Source organism: Phyllostomus discolor, chromosome 9, assembly GCF_004126475.2.
Source record: "Phyllostomus discolor isolate MPI-MPIP mPhyDis1 chromosome 9, mPhyDis1.pri.v3, whole genome shotgun sequence".
Taxonomy (NCBI): domain Eukaryota; kingdom Metazoa; phylum Chordata; class Mammalia; order Chiroptera; family Phyllostomidae; genus Phyllostomus; species Phyllostomus discolor.
Window position 1 is genome coordinate 64562612 of NC_040911.2, and position 22115 is coordinate 64584726.

Consider the following 22115-nt stretch of genomic DNA (forward strand, 5'->3'; position numbering starts at 1 on the left):
TGTTTAAGGTCTTTCCATGACACTGTGTGCCACCCTCATTAAATCGTTTGTTTCAGTGTTTTGGGATCTTTTAATGTATAATAAAATAAGCTATTACCAGCTGTCTTGAGTGCAGGAAAGGATGCAGACCATTCTTGGATCTGCCTTGGCTCCTTGTCAGATTCACTCCTTTTTGTTCCTCATTGAGTCTTGTCATTCCTGTACTTGAGTTCCTCACACCCACCAACTGTGCTTCAATTTCTTTGATTAGGCCCTATAAACACCAACAACATAGGTACTCAATGAGAGTGGGAATTAATAATTGCCTAGAAATCAGTCTTCATCTGTGTGGGAAATTTTTGAGGACTACAACTTTAGGAATAATTATGTTAATAACAAATGATGTAAGATAAAAGAGAAAGGGGTCTAGTAGTAGAGGTAGGACACAACTTTTTAAACTGCCTCCAAAGATTTAAAAGAGAAGCAGAGCAAAGGAGATCCTAATTAAATCAACATATTGATAGATAAGAAGAAAGAAAGAAAACACTGGTCTAACTATATGTATGTATGTCACATAAACTTTAAAACAGAAATCATTAGTAACAGCAGTAATTCTGAATTTATGTGAACTTTATAACCTCTAGATAAATGAAGCAAAAGTTGACAGAATTATAAGGAACTACGGATAAAACCATATTTATAGTAGAAAAATTTAATAACTCTAAGAAATTGATGAGTTAAGAATATATTAGATTAGAGAAACCTTATACAATACAATTAATGGAGATATTTATATATACTCAGTGGAGATATTTTATACCTGTATAAAACTTTGGACTGAATTAAAATGTGATTAAAACGTGTGATTAAAAGCATATGGAACATTTACAGAAATTGACCGATTACATCTTTAAGGAAGTCTCAACCAATGTCAAAATTTGCAATCATATCACATTCTATAAATGTGATAATATAAATTAAGAACAAAAGAATAATAAAATAAAAATAGATTAAGAAACTAACCACTGTACTTTATGTAAGTCCAAAAAGAAATTAGATTATAAATTAGGAAATACTTCAAACTGGACTACGGTGAAAACTACCTATCAAAAGCTCTAGAATGTAGCTAAAGACTATATGGAAGAAAATAGGTTTTTATATTAGAAGAGAAAAAATTTATCTGTGTGTTCTATTAAAAATAATTAGGGGAAAATGGCAGAATAATATATAGAAGTTAATAAAAATGGAACTAATAAAGCAAAGTGCATACTCATATGCTAGAAAGTAATAGAGGGGACTATCAGAAACAACTCTTTAAAAAAATAAAATAGATGATTGGCAAGATTGATTAAGGAAAGAGTATTGGGGGTGAAAAGGGAACAGAACTAAAAAAATTTTAAATAATATAGTAGGTTAATTTGAATATATTTATAAAAATAAAGACCAATCCCTAGTTTTGTGAAGCTTCAAATAAGTGAGAAACTATTTTTAACAGCCTGTTCCAGATGCCAGAAGGGAAAGAAAGCTCCCTAACTTCTGTTATCTAACTTGTGTTACCTTGATAATGAAACCAGACAAGGTGCATACTTAAAAAGGAAAAATTAGGGTCCATCTTACTTAAAAGTGTATCAGCAAAATTCCTAAACAAAGCATTCCAATGAAATCTAAGAATATTGGGAAAGGATCATACATCAGAAGTAAGAAACATTCTTTACAGGAACACAAGCCAAAAAGAAAAAAATTCATCACGAGAACATCAGACAAATCTCAGTTAAAGAAGATTTTATAAAATATCTGATCAGTACTCTTCAAAACTGTCTATGTCTTTAAAAAGAAGGAAAATCTAAGAAAATGTTACAGCCAAAAGCAGGCTAAGGAAACATGACAGTTAAATGCACTGTCATATCCTGGATGGAATCCTGGAACAGAGTAAAGTTATTAGCTTAAAATTACCTAAAGCAATCTAAGGATGGACTTTATAATAATGGTTTAATATTGGTTCATTGATTGTAACAATGTGCCATATTTATGTGGGATGTTTAGTAATAGGGAAACTCTATATGGAGTATATGGGAACCCTCTATACTATCTTAGTAATTTTTGTATAAGTCTCAAAACTATTCTAAAAAAGTTTATTTTTTAAAATAATTCAGTAAAAATTGTCAAATAACAATTTTCATCTTAATGATATTACCCTGAAGCACTGGTAATTTTCATTCAAGAAAAAGCCTCCATGATGAAATCAAGATTATGATTCCAGGGTTAACACACATGTTTTTCTCTGTAGATAGCAGCGAATGCCTTGCAGATGACTGCAGCATAATTGCTGGAGGGAACCTCACTGGTTGGCACCCAGACTCTGCTGCTGTGTTATGGCGAAGAATCTTAGGAATCCTTGGAGATGTGAATAATATCCAGTCGCCAAAGATCCATGCCAAAGTTTTTGGCTATCTATATGAACTCTGGTACAAACTAGCAAAGGTACTCTTGCTGTGTTACCTTTATTCTAATATGGAAAAATTGACTTAGTTTAACATAAAAACTGTGTTGCAAGTCATTACTGAACATATCCTGGAACAAAAACTAGTTGTTTACATGAAGTATGTTTGATTATCAAAGAATAAATAATATTTACAGTTTGGTTATTTTATAAATATAAAAATTATTTAATGTATAAATATAATATTACTATAGGATACTAAAGAATAGGGTGTTGTTCAGTCATTTTAATTACTCTTTTTATAAAACTGATACTGGTTTTATTTTACAAGATTTGAAAAATGTAGAAAAATACTAAGAAATAAATTGATATCACCTCCCCACAGAGAGAACTAATAATAAAAATGTTTTTATTTCTACAGATAAATAAATTTTTGTTAGAGTACATACAATTTTCATTCTGGTTTTTGTTTGTGTTAATAACATTTGCCCCTTTTTTTCCAATCCATGATTTATGTTTATACAGTATATCTTGTTGAACCATTTCTTATCATTTAGAGTTCAGGACCTCTTCAGGCATTAATATTCAAGGAAAAACAATGCCCTAATTTTGTATTACATCTAAAACCACATATGGTAAATTAGACATATAATTTGAAAGGACAATAGATCTCATAATAAAAGAAAAGAAAAACTTATAAACATTGTAGGTTTTCACTTACAGAAATTTTATTGGAAGAAGCTATTTGACCATGGAATACAATATTGGAATATTGTTGGGATAAACTGTGTTGTTCCTTAAAATTCTTCTCTTTGTGAATCAGATACGAGATAATCTAGCAATAAGCCTGGATAACCAGTCTTCTCCATCTCCTCCGGTCTTGATCCCACCACTCAGAATGTTTGCATCATGGCTATTTAAGGCAAGTCGATATGTTTTTATTCCTTCATTGTAATTTCCTCTTCCTTCCTGAAATTGAGTTTTAAAAATGTAATTGCCCAATACTGGATGTTTTGAAGACAGTCTCAGTATTACTAAAGCCAACGCATCCCACATCTCCATATGGAAAACTGAAAAATAAATGAAATGCTGGAATGCTCTGCTGCATCTGGAGTTGATTAAACCTTTAAACATCATCTTCTTGGCAGGCAACGACATTGCCAAATGAATATAAGGAAGGTAAACTACAAGCCTACAAATTAATCTGTGCCATGATGACCAGACGCCAGGATGTTCTGCCAAACTCAGACTTCCTTGTACATTTTTACCTTGTGATGCACCTGGGATTAACCAGTGAGGATCAGGTATTCTGTGATTCCTTTATCATGGTAGCCCATTATTGGGAATGTGCCTATAACTCTGCAGGTCAAATCAGGGTTTTTGAAAATACATCAGAACTGTTAAAATCCTCAGTAGTTTTGACTCTTTCATACACAGTACCACACTGGTCTTTCCAAAATATAAATAAGATTTTATCATATACCTATTTCTTCTCTCCACTGACTTTGCATTGAATCAACCAAATTTGAATTTTATTCTATGCACTTCTATATAATCTAAACTTTGCTTATGTTGTCAGCTTCAAAAAGGCTGCTCAGCCACTTTTTGTTGGGGTTCTACATCACATATTGTTTGAAGAAAATGATTCTGGTCTTTTAAAAATGTTCGAATGTTTGAAAACTATTGTTTTAGAAGTTAGAATATATTTGTGGAAGACCTCATCCATGAATTAGGGGTCCTGACATTTCTTGATCAGGAGTTACTTTCATTTCTTCCACAGAGAAATATTGGTGGTTAAGTTGAAACAGAAAGGCCAAAGGAGTCATTAGCAATAACGTCTTTTTGTAGACCCTGGGTGTGCAGGGTGGGCTGTGGCCAGACCCTGGCCTTCCTCCCTTGAGAACTCTCCTGCCAGTGGGCAGAAGACGGGAAAGAAGCCAGGAAAACCCTGAGTCTTGAATTTCTGTGTGAATGTCCTTCAAACAAGTGATGTGATTGATTCGTATTTCACAGAGATTATTCTGGACTCTGCTTGGAGAATAGATTTAAAAAATGTGAAAGTGGTAGGATAGAGCAGGAAGTTGGGCCTGGAGACAGATTAATTAGGAAGTAATTAAATTAATATACAATTATTTTTGAAATGATAACTAAGATGGTAGCATTGAGGATGGGAAGAACAGCAGGAAAGAGTCAAGAAATTTTAAGGCATTTAATTTTATCACTAGGTCTTTACCAATTTTTGAGCTAGTGTAGATATTTATTAATGAACTTGAATCATTCGTGAATTGTAAGTAGTCATTCTTTCTGTATTTCTTTCATTCTTGAATGTGTGATGCAGATACAGACTTTTTGATACTCCTAGGATACATGTAAGAGATCATTCTCCTGATTAACCACCTTTTCTTTTCTTTCTTAATAAAGATTTTATTTGTTTGTTTGTTTGTTTGTTTATAGAGAGGGGAAGGGAGAAAGAAAGAGAGGGAGAGAAACATCATTGTGTGGTTGCTTCTGAGTGCCCCCTACTGGGGGCCTGACCTGCAACCAACTTGTGCCCTGACTGGGAATTGAACCAGCAACCCTTTGGTTCCCAAGCCAGCACTCAGTCCACTGAGCCACACCAACCAGGGCTTAACACAACTTTTTTTTGTTGCTTCACAGTGTACTTAAATCTTCCTAACCAAACTATTGCGTTATGTTCCCTGATTAACAATTTGAGCTTTAATCATTGAGCTTTTTTATCTGAAGTTAATAGCCATACTGACCAACTGAATTGTTTTTATTATATTTGCTCCCATTTCAGCTTTGTGTAAAGGACATTTATATCAGGCTAGACTTAGACCCATAGTCTCATTTATTTCCTAAATAGAAACAGATGGGAAAATAGAAGTGTTTGTGCTCTGTGCTCAGATATTTTGCAGCCATCATTGCAGGTGGAAGCATCTTTTGCAGAATGTTGCAACTCAGGGGATATGGTGTAAATAAGGAAGAGAATTAACTCTCACAGATAGTAATGACATCCCTCAGTGACAGAACCAAGAGACGACTCTGTAGTTAACACTGCTGCACTTGCAAGTAGTATTTTGCTAAGTTTTTGCAGGAAAAAAATTTACTTAGAAATAATAATCAACTGTAGAATCTTCTAATTTAATAAAAACAAATTTAAAGTTAGCAGTAAACAGTATTTCTAGAATGAATTTTCTTGAAAGTCATATGCATAGGTGTGAGTTTAGAAACATCTTTCTATTTTTAAGTGTGTTGGAATGAAAATGAAACAATAAAATGAGATTAAATAAGTATAAAATTTGAGAACCCAAAACATTATTTTGAAAAACAGGATTTTATAGTGCAGAAAGTTTTCAAATTTTATACTTAAAATCATTTTCACATTGTAATGTATGCCATGTTTTTTGTTAATTTGATCTTTTGTAGTTCATTGTAAAATACATAAATCTCTTTTTTTAAGGTTTGATTTATTTATTTTCAGAGAGAGGGGGAGGGAGAAAGAGAGGAAGAGAAACATCGGTGTGTGGTTGCCTCTCGAGTGCCCCCTACTGGTGACTTGGCCCACAACCCAGGGATGTGCCCTGACTGTGAGTCAAACCAGCAACCCTTTGGCTCACAGGCAGGCGCTCAGTTTGCTGAGCCACACCAGCCAGGGGGAAAAAAAACATAAATCTTAAATGATGGCCCATTGCTAGCAGTAGTTCCAGTGTCTAAACTTCTAAGATAAAATGGGGATATGATAAATCTATTTTATAACCTCCCTGTTTAAATTTTTGTGTTTAATAGAATTAACTGTTTTGCTTTAACCTTTACAATTATTGGTATATGTTTTAGAAGCCTTGGCTGCCAAACAGAATTTCTCTAAATAAACTTTACTCCTTTGCCAGAAGAAAATTACACATATCTTCCAATGAAAGAAACTTCTCATTTAAGTAAGAAATATCTCTGGTAATTAATTTAACTGTGGCCCACATGTCTAAATAGATCATTGGTGGTTGTTCCATAACTTATATGTACTTCTGGAAACACATGTTATATTATAAAAGGAAAAGGAAGCTTTTACCATAAATAGTGCAGTTAAATTCGGTTTTTTAATTGGCAAACTGTGCACCTGTGATGGCTACCGTCTCAGGGCTTGTTTCTATGTTGTGAGAGTTCTCAAGAGCCACCCTTTTATGTCAGGCACTAAAGCCTTTGGTCATGCAGAAAGAGCTTTATTAATTTTTCTTATTTTTAATAAGATAAGTAATAAAAATAATTTTTATAATTTTACCATCTATTAAGTTTCACACATTAAAATCTAAGGTGCATTTCTTCCTTTTGCCTCTGGGTGGCATACTTGTCTGCATGACTCAATTGTGTGGCTCAAGGACCACCACTGAATTTTAAAATTGCCTTAAGGCCCAGGGCCCTGTGAGCATCATCTTGTGGCATGGTAATTTTACAAATGCTTTCCTAAATCTGAAAGTATCAAAATTATTTTAGAAGTGACTAATAATGTGTTGAATTTGAAATAAGCTCTAAGATGTTAAAAATCTTTTTTGTTTTTTTTCTTCAGATATAAGGATGCTTGTATTAATTAAAGACTTTTTAAATTAAAAAAACTGGGAAATAAGTGTCTCACAGATTGCATTCTGTGATACAATCTTGTGAAGTCATCAATTCATCTAATATAGCAATTTTCAACTTATCTCCTGTGGCACACTAGTGTGCCACACAATTTGTAAAACATAGAGTACCTGACTATTTAGTCATAGGCACTGACCTCTTTTTGTTAGCTTGTCAAATTTTAAAAATGACAGCAGCCAGTATAACAATAGCTGTCAGTGTAAATGAATCAAAATTATATCTTTTTTTTTGTCAGAGCAGCAAAATATATATTTTTTGGTGCGCCACAGAACTTCAGTAATTAGCTTATTTGTGCCACAAGGTGAAAAAGTTTAAAAATTGCTGATCTAATGTGATAGCAAATTATGTAAACAAATATAGTTACCTCTATATTTAAATAATAGTAAATTATATTGAATAGCCAGAATTCAAAAAGTGACATTCCAAATCAACTGTTTTTAATATTGGTTGGACCAGTTCTAGCTAGTCTAATAACTTTAATAAATTTAATAGTTAAAACAATGACCTTATCAAATAGCATTGCCACAGTGTAAGTTTAGTTTTTTAGTGTGATTGAGAAAAATACTTTGAAATAGCTTTATTTTTCCTTGACTATAAGTTTTTCAAAAATTGATTCTGTTAATGGTTTAGAAAAATAATTAGGGTCTAAAGACTCTCAGAATAACTGTAAATTATGAATGAAATTTGGATTTCTTTTGGGGCTGCCCAGCCCGCTTATGAAAGGTCTTTCAGTTGGCCCTCCTCTGCACAGCTGCTTTGTGTCTAGGGGGCAGAGAGTCTTTGTTCCCCCGGTACCTACAGTGCCAGACTCTGATGCGAACTGCATGATGCTCTCCCATTGATTTTTCTTTGCAGTTCAGTTAAAGAAATATCATAACCCATTGTATAAATAAGTAACTTTCAAAAAATACTGAGAACTTTTGTCCAATGCCACATATTTTTTATAAAGACTTAGAATTCACAGGCAGGCCTAGCTTAATCCAGAGGGTATATCTTTTTCATTGATTCACAGCTGACAAGTGTGTCAAGCAAACAGTCCTTGGTCCTATTCCTTCCTTCCATCTTGTTTTATTTTATTTTTTTATCCTTACCTGAGGACATCTTTTCACTGTTTTGGGGGAGAGAAGAAGGGAGAGAGAGAAACACTGATGTGAGAGAGAAGCAGGGATTAGTTGATTCCTGTACATGCCTAGACCAGGAAATTGTATGTTCCTGTGTCTGGAACTGGGATTGAACACACAACAGGGATTGAACTGGGGATCAAATAGGCATGTGGCCCAGCCGAAAACTGAGCCACAACCTTTTGGGTACAGAAGATGCTACAACCATGCCACACTGGCCAGGGCGCCTTCTGTCTTGTTTTGCCTGGGCTCTGACCGTGGTCTCACCTGATCTCAGAATCTTCCTTTTTGGAATACTGTCTCATGTCCAACCTGCAAATACCTTTCATAGTTGCTCCCTAGTTCATCACCCTCTTTTAATTTCTCTTTTAAAGCTGTTCCTAGTTCTTAGGTTTTCCTAATGCTTAAGCAGATTTTTTACCTCAGTCTTCCCAAAAATATTTGGACATGAAAGAAGTTATGATTTGGATTTATTAAGAACAGTTACTATTAAGCCCTGGCTGGCATAGCTCAGCGGATTGAGCTTGGGCTGCGAACCAAAGTCGCAGGTTCAATTCCCAGTCAGGGCACATGCCTGGGTTGCAGGCCACAGCCCCCAGTAACCGCACATTGATGTTTCTCTCTCTCTTTCTCCCTCCCTTCCCTCTCTAAAAACAAATAAATAAAATCTTTAAAAAAAAAGAACAGTTACTATTAATTTCATCATTATTTAAAGCCTATGGAAAGATCAATGTGTGTGAAATGGAAAAGGACAGTTGAGGAAAGGAGTTTTATGTTTCATGTTTCTAAGAACATGTATCAAAGACTGGGAAGTTTTCTTTGCCTAAAATAAGTAAACTATTTTTTAACAGTGACTTACAGATTTAATGCCTTAATGTAATTTGTCTGTTATACATCAAAGTTGAATTCTCTTTAAATGAAAAACTTATATTAATGCAGAATTATTATTGCAAATTTGCATGTAAAAATTCTAGGAAATACTGGTCTTTGTTATTTTCACCTATAAGGTCATTATTGCATCGTGTTACACACCCAAAAAGCATGAGGCTCTCTCCACTGGAGGAATATGTATTATTTTTTTCTGGATGTAACAATCCAGTTACAGATCAGAATCATAGTAATATAAAGTTATGAGTAGTATAATGTAGTATGAAATTGTGTAATTGTTCAGAGCATGGACTTCAAGATAGCCTGTGTGAGCTCCAGTCTTGTCTATACCCTTACTCAAGTCATTTCACCTTGATGTGCCTTGGTTACCTTACTTATAAAATTAGGTAATTATAGTGCCTATCTCAGAGGGTTGTTTGAAAACTTTGAGGAGGTAAAACATGTAGTGCACTCAGTTAAGAGCCTGGACCCAATGGCCTTCAGTAAATGTGAGCCCTTGTAATGATACTGAACGGGGTGAGGAGATGGACGGCAACAGTTTGAATAACCAAGTTATTTTATTTTTCTGACATCTTAAATGTTGACTCTTTTTCTTCCTCCATATATTTTCTTTTGAACAAATGATTTCACTAAGAATGTAGGTAGGCATTGTGAAATTTCAGAACATGTGGAGAAATAACCTCTCCCCACACTATGGGTCAAATACAGTAGTATGTTTAATTAACTCTTGTGGGATTCTGAAACATTTCTTGTGTGTCCCTGTCCCTTGACTCACTTTACTCGTTCCTTGCCCCACCCACCATGCCTTATAAATGATAGAAGCGAGAAAGCTGAGCTCTGCGTGTCGCTAACTCCTTGCAGCTGGATTGACATGGACCCAAATTCCATCTGGCAGAGGCAGCTATGTGGCATTGGAAAGCAGACATGGGGAGTAATGGGTGGCAGCTGTTGTGGAAGTTTTGCTCAGGCACCTGTATTGCTGGTGACACGAGCAGGCACAGAGTCTCTGCAGGAACTGCACTGTGGTATGCCTGGGTGTTTCTGCTTGCCACCTTGTTCCTGGCTACAGAGGGTTCACAGTTGGTTACCTGGCACTTGTAGAAATTCTATAAGCCATCTTATGCCATGATATAAATCCCTTTCCTCTTAATCTCAGCAGAATGGATTTTATTGTCTGCAAGTAAGAACCTAGCTTAGACGGTGACTACTCTGCAAGGTACTATGCTAGGCACTGGCAATACATGATCAACACTGGTTTATATATTTCAGCTATTAAATGTGCAGTAGTATTTCTTTTCTTCTTCTCTTAATTTTGGTTACTTTCTTTGTAGCCAAGAGTGATTAACTCGTTTTAGGAACATTTTGCTTTTATTTAATTTTATATTTTAATGAACCTTTTTGCTATACCAATGTTAAAACAATTTTAAACATTACATATAAAGTAATATTCTATCAAAGAAGTCAAAATAGTTCATGATTTTCATAACAGATGTTACAACCTCCTCTCATGAGGTATATGATGGAATAATATAATAATAGGCATTTGTAAAAAATCTCTCAAGGGGCCCCTCAGTGAGCTATGAAAGCAAGATGCAGGGGTGATACTTATAAATTGGCCATACCTGACTCCTTTAATAATCCCAGACAGCCTGTATCATGCAGTGATATGTAATAATTGCATCACCTTTTTTCAGACAAAGAACTGTTCTTTGCTGAAAATTTGCTTTTAACTAGAACCATATATGTTAGATACAGATAAATTTATAAATATATTTAAGGCTGAACATAAATGAGTATTTGGTTTCAGAGAATGAAGAATAAAGATGGCAAAGTAGGGACCTTGTTTATCTCAAATCCAGGGAAATAATTGCAATACATCTGAAAATATTTGTTCTGTACATATATATATTTTTTAGGTTTATTTTAGTTTTAGAGAGGGGAAGTCAGGGAGAAAGAGGAGAGAAACATCAACGTGTGGTTGCCTCTTGCATGCCTGCAGCCCAGGCATGTACCCTAGACCTGGAATTGAACCTGTGATCCTTTGATTCGTAGGCTGGCACTCAATCCACTGAGCCATACCAGCCAAGGCAGAAAGTGTTTTTTTAAACCAGTGTTTGAATTCATGGGATTTTAGTGCAATTGTAGCAGGAGAAAGTGCATATTTATACATTTAAAGGTCTACTTGATGTTTAAAGGATTAAATATTAACCTTGGTATGCCTCAGTGCAGGAAATTTATAAGGCTAACTTAAAAGCTTCATTTAAAAACAGTTCTTAAAAACTATAGGGTTGTACAGTGAATAAAAATAGGACTAAGTCCAGGCCTTATTCCTAAGGTTGTTAAAAATGGGGAGATCTATCTTCAAAGACTATAGGATATAAGATAGGTTCAAAATATATCCAGCATTTGACTTTTATGGATGACAGTCTTCTTTTTGGAAGCTAAAAGACCTGGGTGCTAGATTTAGCTTTGCCACACACTGGCCATGGGGACTTGCCAGACCACAGATGGTCAAGTGAATGAGCTGAACCTGAGGACCTCTAAGGACCCTCCTACTGAGCATTCTTGGATTCTCTGATTTATTTTTAAGCATTTTATTATGAGGATCACATTGTTCTTTACTAAAGGTTCAATAAACTTTTCACTTGGAATATTTTTCCTTACTATAGTAAAGTCCTAACTAGGTTCTGAAAGGTGTATATACAGTAGTATGATGCATGTAAATGAGAATCTGTAATATCCATTAACTTGTGCAAAAGGCCAAATTAGTGATACACAGGTTATAGGAATTGCACTGGGTTGAATACTCCTAGTTAAGTTGGTTTGAAAGGAGCGCTCAGAAGAAGTAGAATTTGAGCAGGAATTTCAAAGATGAATAGGATTTAGATAGTAGGATAAGAAGCAGGGTGGAATGTCACATATCAAAGATACTGTCCTTCTCAAGCCATGTTCAAGGAACAGCGACCATTGTGATTTTTATTTAGTGCCACATATGTGCACTATAAAGAGCCTTGATTCAGTCTTTTTTATCCAGTGGATAATGGGGAGCTGTTGAAGATTTTTGAGCACAACACTCAACATGACAAAAAAAAGGCATTTTAAGAAACTTAAGCTACAGTCATTATGTGGGAAGGATTATAATCAGGAGAGAATGATGACAAACACAGAAAGGAGGTTACTGTAGTAGCCCAGGGTCAAGGTGATGAGGGCCTAACAAAGATTGAGATATGGATGGGATTTGTGTGTGTGTACAAATTTATTTATTTATATGTGCGTACATACATATATATTTATGTACTTGCATGCATATGTGTTTTGTGTAGATTGTGCATATATTTGTATGGGTGTGTATAAAATACTTGGAACAGGTAAAATATAATGCTGAGTGGTAAATGCCCTGAGAAGGTAGAGACTCCCTGACACTATACCCATTATCCCTGAAAGCAAAAGTTGATTCAGGAAAGCAAGAAGATGAATTGAGGAAAGGTGGCGGGGGTGGGGAGCAAGGGATATGATCCCTCTCTTCATCATGGACATTGTTGCACAAGGCAGGCTAGATATATCAGGGGTTGCCCCCAAAGAATTCTTGCCTGTTAGGAAGTAGAAATGCATGGGAAAGATTTCCAGGTATGTTTTCTCTCCACTTGAGAACATATTTTCTACCCTGTTGGAATTCAAACAGTTGATATACAAAGTGTAAATTTTTTTACATTTGTTAAACTGGAATTTCTAAAGGTCTCTGATATTTTATATATTTGTTAGTCAGTTTTGTTACTCTTTGTTTTCTAAAGTAATTTGACACTTAAAAACGCTCTTTATTTTTCTAAAAATATTTTCATTTGAATTTACTCTATTTACGTTAATAAGACTTTATTGAGTATAAAGGTATACTGGAGCAATAAACAAAACTTTTTATTTGACTTAGGTTTTGCTGGAATAATAGCTACAAGGATAGATAGTATGTATCTGCCTTCTCCTGACATATTATTAAATTAATGATAATTCTTATTATCATCACTTACTGTATAGACTCAGGGTGATCAAATGTAGAATCTGTCGTATAATTAGTATTAATGCCAACAAGTAATATATAGTGGTTTCCTATAAAGTTTCATGAGAATTTACAAGCCAGAGATTAGTCAAAGTTTTATAAAAAAAAAGTATTATAACTTTATCCAGCCATCAGTGGCTATGAGACTTTAAGTACTGCCCCCAAATAATATATTGACAAATTTTTTCTTTCTTTTACAGCTATAAATCCAATAATTGTTTTCACTAAGCTGCAGACTGAGCCCACTTACACCTAAATAAGGAAAGTAGAAATATGTAGAAGGTAACAGATGGTTGGGGTTTCAGTTATGAGGTTTAACACATGTGCAGTAAATTTGTTTCACCGCTTTAAAAAGGGTAAGATGATAGCAAGGGAGGCTGATCCAGACAGGAAAAAGACTACCTGAGAGCCAGAAGCTAGAGTTTTGTTTGATATCTCCATTTGAAGTTAAAGTTGTAAAGACTTTTAAATGCGATCAGTGAAAAAATATGAGTAATCTATATATAGCTGTGTTTAATAAGCACATGCTACATGAAATAAAGCATAAAATGCAATATAATAGCAACTTAATATATGTGGAAAATTGGATTTTTTTTTAATTAAAAAGTTACCATATGATATAGTGTGTAAGCTGACCTGCAATTTTCAGTAGAGAAAATGTTCTTTTGCCCTGAGGTCTGTCTCTAGAAAGAGACTTGCTGTGACCTCTAGAATCTTCCTTAGTAGACTAACTGGAGTGTATTTTGTCTTCTCCTACACATAGCAGGCACTCAATAAATGTGTGGATTGATAGAAAAAAACTTTTTTTAAATCAAGACCTTAAAACCAGGTGGCCACATGGTGAAGAACGAGTGCCCAAAGTAGCTGAGTTGAAGCATTCTGGTTGAGTCTCTGGCTCCAACTATCAACTTCATTGCAGGCATTAACCTTATAGAGTGTTGAGCCAGCCAATTTCATTTTCCTAAAACAGTGATTCCTGAGACAAGGATGGTGAGGGAGTTGCTACCCCCACTACTTTGGGGACCAATGTCTGGAGACATTTTGGTTGTCACAAATGGGGAAGTGAGATAGTCTGGCATCTAGTGGGTAGAGGCCAGGAATGTCATCAACTTCCTATGATGCACAGGTCCAAAACAAGGAGTTTACAATCCAAAGTGTCACTAGTGCTCAGATTAAGAAACCCTGTTCTAGAGGAGTACTATGCAGATGACACCAGAAAGAAGAGGCAGGCAATGTAAATTAAATGGCAAACTCAGTAATCAAAAAAAAAAAAGTATAAAAGACTAGCTCTGTCAATTTAACCAAGGAAATTAAAACATACACAAATGTAACCAGGGAGATTAATATGAGGCAAATGTTCACATTGAACTAGATGAAAATTGCGAATATTGAACTATTTTTCAAAAAGGTGGGGGGAGGGTGACTTTGTATGGTTCAAACTTAAAAATTTCTGCATTTATATTTTAAAAATTAATTTAAGAAGTAAAATATGGAGAAATCTGCTAAGTTCAATGTCAATATGAAAAACATCTGAGATTGATTTCGTCTGAAAGCCCAATAGAATAAGTAGTGTAAGTCTGCACCCACAAAGCCGAAAGCACCCAAGCATGAATGGAGGGAGGGAGGGGCTCAGGATAGTTCTCTTCCTCCCATGCCTGCCACTCAAGTAGCTGAGAGGAAGAAGAATGGTGAGAAAATGGCTTGTGTGGTGAAGAATTGGCACATGGGCACAGATCATGGCTTCCTTCAAATGTCTGGAGCCTCATCTGTGAGGAGAAAGGGATCAGGGTGTCTTACTGGCAGTGCAGGGACTGTTGTAAGACTTCAGCTCACCACCAGAGACATTTTCTAACCCAGTGCCCTGTTAAGGCATGGAGGGTGATGTATTTGAGGTTTGTTTGTCTCTTAAATACTTACTCATCCAAGGCTATTTGCCCTGGCTGTCTCACAGGCAGCCTGGGCAAGAGGGACATCTATTTTGGAGCTTTAACCCTGGCCTTGCACTTAAGTCACTGCATCCTTGAGTCAGTGACCACATAGCCTTTTCAGGCTTGAGCTTCTTGTTTTGTGAACTGAGATCATTGTTGTTCTTTTTGGGGCCTTGGAAAGGTGAAGGCAGGCCGTCAATAGGCATGGTGCAGGCACTGCAGAGGGGATTTATTGTTTGAAATATCACTGTTAACCTGCAAGACCATCTTTTTCTATTTAGAAGTCTATGAAGATTTTTTTAAAAATTCACATTTTTCTTTAGGCAGAGAAGAGCTGAGAGACAGCCGTATTTCAAGTGCTAAATAGTACTGGGAAAGAGTGGTACTTTAACTCTCATTTGGAAAGGAGTGATTTTCAATATAAGAGATCTGAAATCTTGACTGCGGTTTATGATCCATAAAGGATAGTTTGGATACAAGGAAATAACATCAGGCAAAGCATTTTAAATTGCAAGTTTTGTTTCTGTGGGAGAGTATGCTCCTTGTGGGGAATAATCTCTTCTTGCCTGTTACTTTCTCTTCAATACATAGCAATAAGTGGTAGTGTGTTAATTGCAGATTGTTCAGCTATTAATGCTATTTACTGGAACACGTTTTAGAGAGAATATTGTTTTCTATAGAAATCATAAACCACAGTTTTTCTTTTGTTCTTCCATGGAAAAACAGTCTTTCCTAGGTTTTCGAAAGGAAAACTCCTATGGGCTAGAGAAATTTTGGCAGAAAACTTTTTACTAATAAGATATCAAAATAGAGCACTATTTTTTCCAGCACTGGAGTCTTGTGTTGAACGTGTTCAGCACGGTCCTATTATCAAGAACCAGTGCCTTCGTGTCTTCCCCTTGGTCCCCATAGACGACACTGGTCATCCCACTGCAGGAGCCATATGCTCTTCTTCCCTGGCCTTGCTCTGCATAGCTGGGCCCTGCCCCTAAGAGGTGACTGCTGGAAGGCAGGGGCCATGCTTTATTATGCCTCAGACTCCTCCCAGCAGCTGACATGGTACCTTCAACCCAGTCAGCCCTTGAGAAATTTGTCATCTTATTGTTAAATGCTTGTTAATGAAATTATCAGAATGACTTGTCTTTCATTTCACACTTTTTTAATGAGTAGATTTTAAGTTTAAGTTTTAATTTTCAGTTGATCTTTACTAAATATTTTAGTAAGATCATGATTAAAATGAGTCTGTAATATAAAAGCAGTGGTGTATGAGGCTCTAGAATTTACAAAATACTTTCAGGGCAGTCTCCTATTCCCTAAAAAGTAGTGCTAATTCTGTTGTCCAAGCAAAAATTAAAAAAACAAAAAAAAGTGTCTGTTGCAACTGCTTTATGTAATTCATCTAGATCTCCATCCCACATTGGTGAGTGGTCTGTAGACTCCCATAATTGAATGATCACTGGATTTCTTTTTTAATACAGAACACGGACATGTTAAAAGCTTCAATGTTGCTCTTATGTGCAGGTGGATAATTTTATTTTCAAGGAACAAAACTAAAGCATATGCATTCTGTGTTAGCCTGGAATGAAAAGAATGAATAATAATGATATTCCTAAGTTTATTACTTTCCTAGTGTGATAATATTCCAGAAGACATGGAAAGTTACAACAGAAATAGTTTTCCCTTTTAACTTATTTCTGGTCATAGGCTGGGAAACAGCCCAGCAGAACTCAGCACCACCTACCAGGCTCACTTTCACCCAAACCTGAGAAACAGGTTTCCCAGATGAGAAGGAAAAACTTTTAAATGCAGTGGAGGCTAGCCTTAGCAGCACCAGAAGCTCTAAGTCTTTCAAGCAGAATTGAGGCTGGTGTGGGTTTTCTAGTGGTCCCTTTGAGAGAAAAATAGGAATCTTGATTTCTTTTTGCAGTCTTGGGAAATTTCTCGGTGTTTTTCCGTAAAATATTTATAACCATGACCTCCCCATATCCATGCCTGCATACACACAATTTCTAACAGTTTCCTAAGAAGAATATTGAGGTGAGAGGCTCATTTTTATTTTGAAGATACATGACCCAGTTTCCTCATGTGATAATTCTGTGAGAGTAAGAGTTATGTGTATATGTTGGAAACACATCTTTAAGCCATAATAGTCATTTGCTGACTTCACTTGGAAGTATAACTTTAATAAGTATTACTTGCATTTTAAAATGATTAGGCAAAGTGAATGAGATGAAAAAATACCAGTAATTTGTACTTTAGAGGTAGGTAACATCCTCAAAACAGTGCTGTGCTTTATATTTGAGGCTGGTCATTCATGAATGTTAAATGGTGTTCTATTGCCTCTGAGTTAATGTTTTTTCTTCCTCTAAGGAGAAAGAGAACACTTGGGTTTGTGTCCAGACCTTGGGGCAATTTCTGGCCTTGATTGATCTCCTACCTTATGTCTGTAAAATAAAAAGATTGGGTATGACCTCAGATCTTTCCTCTCTGTTTTCATGGTTCCAAAGGAACAAATTCAGTGTCCTTGTTACCCAAATTCAGTAGAGATGTATTTTCCCTAGTAAATTTCTGCTTCATTCTAAGGTAACATAATTGTGTAGCTGGATTCCAGCATGGAAGCATGATGATTATTCTGTTTGGCATCATGGGTGATATTGATTAAACCTAAGTGTATTAAGGCTACAGTTTTATCCAAGAATTTTTTTTTTAATATTGTAAGAAGAATGTATTTCTAGCAAATGCATTCCTAAGTCATACTGGGAACAGTATGGCTGCCTGTCTCTTGCATACCTGTTTTAATTATGTGTGCATATTTCAATCATTGCAGTAATTCTTGCCTTAATGGTATTACTTCCATAAATTATGCATTTCTACCAATCTTGTTATCTATGAGTGCTGTGACTTAGCTTTTACTTATGCTCCAAAACGTTGTAAAAGCTGTAGAGGAGAGGAGTACTACGGAGTATGGAGACTTGATTAGGTTTATTTTCTTTTGAAACAAGCAGCTGGTTGCCTCAGAAAAAGCCGTTTATAGTATCCTCCTATTCCATCCCACCCACACTGCTCCCTAGTCCCTTGTAAATTCTTGATATGTACAAATGCCATTCTGCGTAGACTTGTTTCTGAGCTTTGGCCATCATGTTTAGTCCTCTTTCAGAGTACTGCATGGATGTCCTGTGTTCTGAGAGCACTTTATGCACACGAGTCTGATGCAGCCTCGATGCTCCCACTGTCATTACTTGCCAGTGGCAACTCATTGAAGCCCTCATTCACTAAAAGCTCATTGTGAGGAATTAATAACCTCTCTAGAGCATCTGCATCAACCTCATTAAGCCAGCCCATTGTACAAACTGCAGTGTTGTAGATTTGAGGCGTATCAGGGTCACAACTAAGACAGCCATTACATATTCAGACCACAGCATCTTAAAGGCATGATTGGTACAGCTGGTAAGTCACTTCTTCCTACAACCCTCCAACATTTTCCTTCATCTTGTGGATCATAAATGTGCCAGAATTTCTTGACGGGGTTGCCCTCTCCTCAGTCTCCGCATTCTAGGAAGCACATGTAAAAGCAGCCCATTGTGATCTGTGGGCTGGAAGCAGGATGTTGTGTTGGTCAGAGTAAAGGGGGCTTTATATTTTGATCACATTTGCTGAGGGCTTGAGACTGAGGGAATGACCTGATTCATGTGATAATGGGTAAGTTCTTTCCCACAGCCTCTGATCTCTGAGTACCCTGAGCATCCTTACACTAATTGACTAATCTCCAAAATTGTTTTGAGAAAAGGTTACTCTGGGGTTTGGATATCACATCATTGGCTCAGGCTTTCTTCCCACCAAAAAAAAAAAACAATACACATATCCCTTTTAAACTTCCATGTTCTCCCTAAGATCAGGAACAGCACAAGGATGTCCATTCTCACTGCTTCTATTTGATGAACAATGTAGTAGATATTCTAACCAGGGCCATTAGGTAAGAAAATTACTTTAAAGGCATCCATGCTGGAAATAAAGAAAAGCTATCTGTATTTATAGAAAACATGATCTTGTATATAGAAAACCCTAAGACACAGGTGGCAAAGAAGACCTGTGGGCCAAATCTGGCCTGGCACCTTGTTTTATCCAGCCCAGCACCTTGTTTCTACCCAATGGCAGTGCCGAGTTTTGGCTTAACTGTTAAGGAGTAGTTACATTTATACAGTCCTAAAATTACATTCAGCCCTTTGAAGGCAACCACGAGGCTGATGTGGCCACTGGTGAAAATGAATTTGACACCCATGCCCTAAGAAATACACACATACGCACTAACAGAATGAATAAATGAATTCAGCAAGGCTGTAAGATGATAAATCTGTATACAAAAATCAATTATTTTTATTTTTTATTTTTAATATATTTTTTATTGTTGTTCAAGTACACTGTTCTGCCTTTTCCCCCCAACCCTCCCCACCACCCCAGCCTTTCCCACCTCCTTGCCCTGTTTCCACCCCTTCTTGTTATTGTCCATGTGTCCTTTATTGTTCCTGTAAACCCTTCCCCCTTTTCCCTCATTATCCCTTCCTCACTCCCCTCTGGTCACTGTCAGCCTATTAAAAAATGAGCAAAGGACTTGAACAGACACTTCTCCAAGGAGGATGTACAAAGGGTCCAGAGACATATGAGAAGATGCTCAGTATTGCTGGCCCTCAGAGAAATGCAAATTAAAACTACAATGAGATACCACTTCACACAGGTCAGAATGGCCATCATAAACAGAGCAATGAACAAGTGTTGGAAAGGTTGTGTAGAAAAGGGAACCCTAGTACACTGTTGGTAGATTGCAGACTGGTGCAACCACTATGGAAAACAGTATGGAATTTCCTCAGTAAACTAAAAATAGAACTGTCTTTTGACTCAGCAATTCCAGTGCTAGGATTATATCCTAAGAACCCTGAAACACCAATCCAAAAGATCCTATGCACCCCAATGTTCATAGCAGCACAATTTATAATAGTCAAGTGCTAGAAGCAACCTAAGTGCCCATCAGTAAATGAGTGGATAAAAAAACTATGATACATTTACACAGTGGAATTCTACACAGCAGAAAGAAAGAAGGAACTCCTACTCTTTGCGACAACATGGATGGAACTGGAAATTGTGCTAAGTGAAATAAGCTAGGTGGTAAGGGACAAATATCATATGATCTCACCTTTAACTGGAACCTAATCAACAAAATGAACAAGCAAGCAAAATATAACCAATTATAGTTCTATACACCACAATAAACAACTTGAAAATGAAATTAGGAAAACAGTTTCATTTACAGTAACATCAAAAATAACAAAATTTTATGAATAAATACAGCCAAGGGAGTGTAAGATGTATACATCGAATACTGCAAAATGTACTAAAAATTTTTAGAAGACCTAAATAAGTGGGAATATATCTCATATTTTTTATTAGAATACTGTATATTGTTAAGATGGCATAATCCCCAAATTTATCTACAAATTCAACACAGTCCCTACCAAAAGCCCAGTGGACTTTCTTGCAGAAATGAAAACACTAATCCTAAAATTCATACACAATTTTAAGGGGCCTTGCAAAACCAAAACAATCTTAAAAAAAAAAGAATAAAGTTAGAAGATTCACAGTTCCCTACTTCGAAATTTACTCCAAAGTTACAGTAATCTAAACAGTATGGTACTGGTGAAAGGTTAGACATATATAGATCAATGGAGTCCAGAAATAAACCCACACACTTGTGGACAATTGATTTTCAAAAAGGGTGCCAAGAGATTCAGGTGGGAAAGAATAGTCTCTTTAGCAAGTCGTGCTGGGAAAACTGGATATCCACATACAAAAGGATGAAGTTAGACTCCTGCCTCATGCCATATATAAAAATGAGCTCAGATAGATTAAGGACCTAAATATAAGGCTAAAACTATAAAATTCACTTTAAAAAGAGATAGAAATTGTTGTGATCTTGGATTTTGCAGTGAATTCTTAGGTATGACAACAAAAGCACAAGCAATGAAAGAAAAAAAATGGGTGAATTGTACTTCATCAGAATTACAATCTTTTGTGCATCAAAGAACACTATCTAGCAAGTAAAAAGACAACTCACAAAATAGTAGAAAATATTTGCAAATCATATGTCCAGTAAGGGTCTAGGGCCAAGAACACATAAAGAAGTCTTACAACTCAACAGGGGGAAAAAAACGGCCCATTTAAAAAATGGTGAAGGATTTAGTCATCTCCAGAAAAGATATAATGGCAATAAGCACACGAAAAGATGTTTTTCATTATTAGTCACCAGGGAAATGCAAGTCAAAGCCACAGCAAGATATCATTTCACACTCACTAGGGTGGCTATTATACTATTTTCTTTTCAAAATGATGGGAAATAAATGATGAGGAAGTGAAGAAATTGGAACCCTTGTACACTACTGGTAAAAATATTAAATGGCAAAGCTGCCACAGAAAGATTGGTAGTTCCTCAAAAGTTAAACATAACTTTTATGTTGTGTTTCACTTTGGTTAACTTTGGCTGCTGTAGCTCAGTTGGTTGGAGCGTCATCCCATAACCAAAAGGTTGCAGGTTCAGCTCCTGGTCACTGCACATACTTAGGTTGCAGGCTTGGTTTCTGGTCTAGGTACATAGGACTCCCAGTCAGGGTGTGTACAGGAGGCAACCCATTGATGCTTCTTTCTCGCATTAATGTGTCTCTCCTTTTCTTTCTCTAAAGAGCAATGGAAAATGTCCTCAGGTGAGGATAAAAAACATTTTTTAAAATAGTTAAACATAAAATTACCATATTAACCAGCAGTTTCACTTCTAGGTATATACTCAGAGGAATTGACAACGGGTATTCAAACAAAAATCTGTACACAGATTTTCATGGTAGCACTAATGAAAATCACAGGAGTCACTAAAAGGTGGAAACAACCCAAATGTTCACCCATTGGTAAAAGGGTAAATAAAATGTGGTCTAGCCATACAGTGGAATATTATTTGGTCATAAAAGAGAATAATGTGTTGCTACATGCTGCAACATGGATAAACCTCGAAAACATGCCGAGTGAAAGAATCGAGG

At 36.0% G+C, this 22115-nt stretch overlaps 1 protein-coding gene across 3 annotated transcripts in view; it reads left to right on the forward strand.

Annotated features, from left to right (window-relative positions):
* The window catches only part of RALGAPA2 (Ral GTPase activating protein catalytic subunit alpha 2), a 369400-nt gene that overhangs the window by 173227 nt on the left and 174058 nt on the right, over positions 1 to 22115 (forward strand). For all 3 annotated transcript variants that reach the window (XM_036009474.1, XM_036009475.1, XM_028523690.2), the window contains 3 exons: positions 2267 to 2460; positions 3243 to 3341; positions 3568 to 3723. In XM_036009474.1, the coding sequence (XP_035865367.1) occupies positions 2267 to 2460; positions 3243 to 3341; positions 3568 to 3723 (449 nt within the window). The remainder of the gene's footprint in view (positions 1 to 2266; positions 2461 to 3242; positions 3342 to 3567; positions 3724 to 22115) is intronic.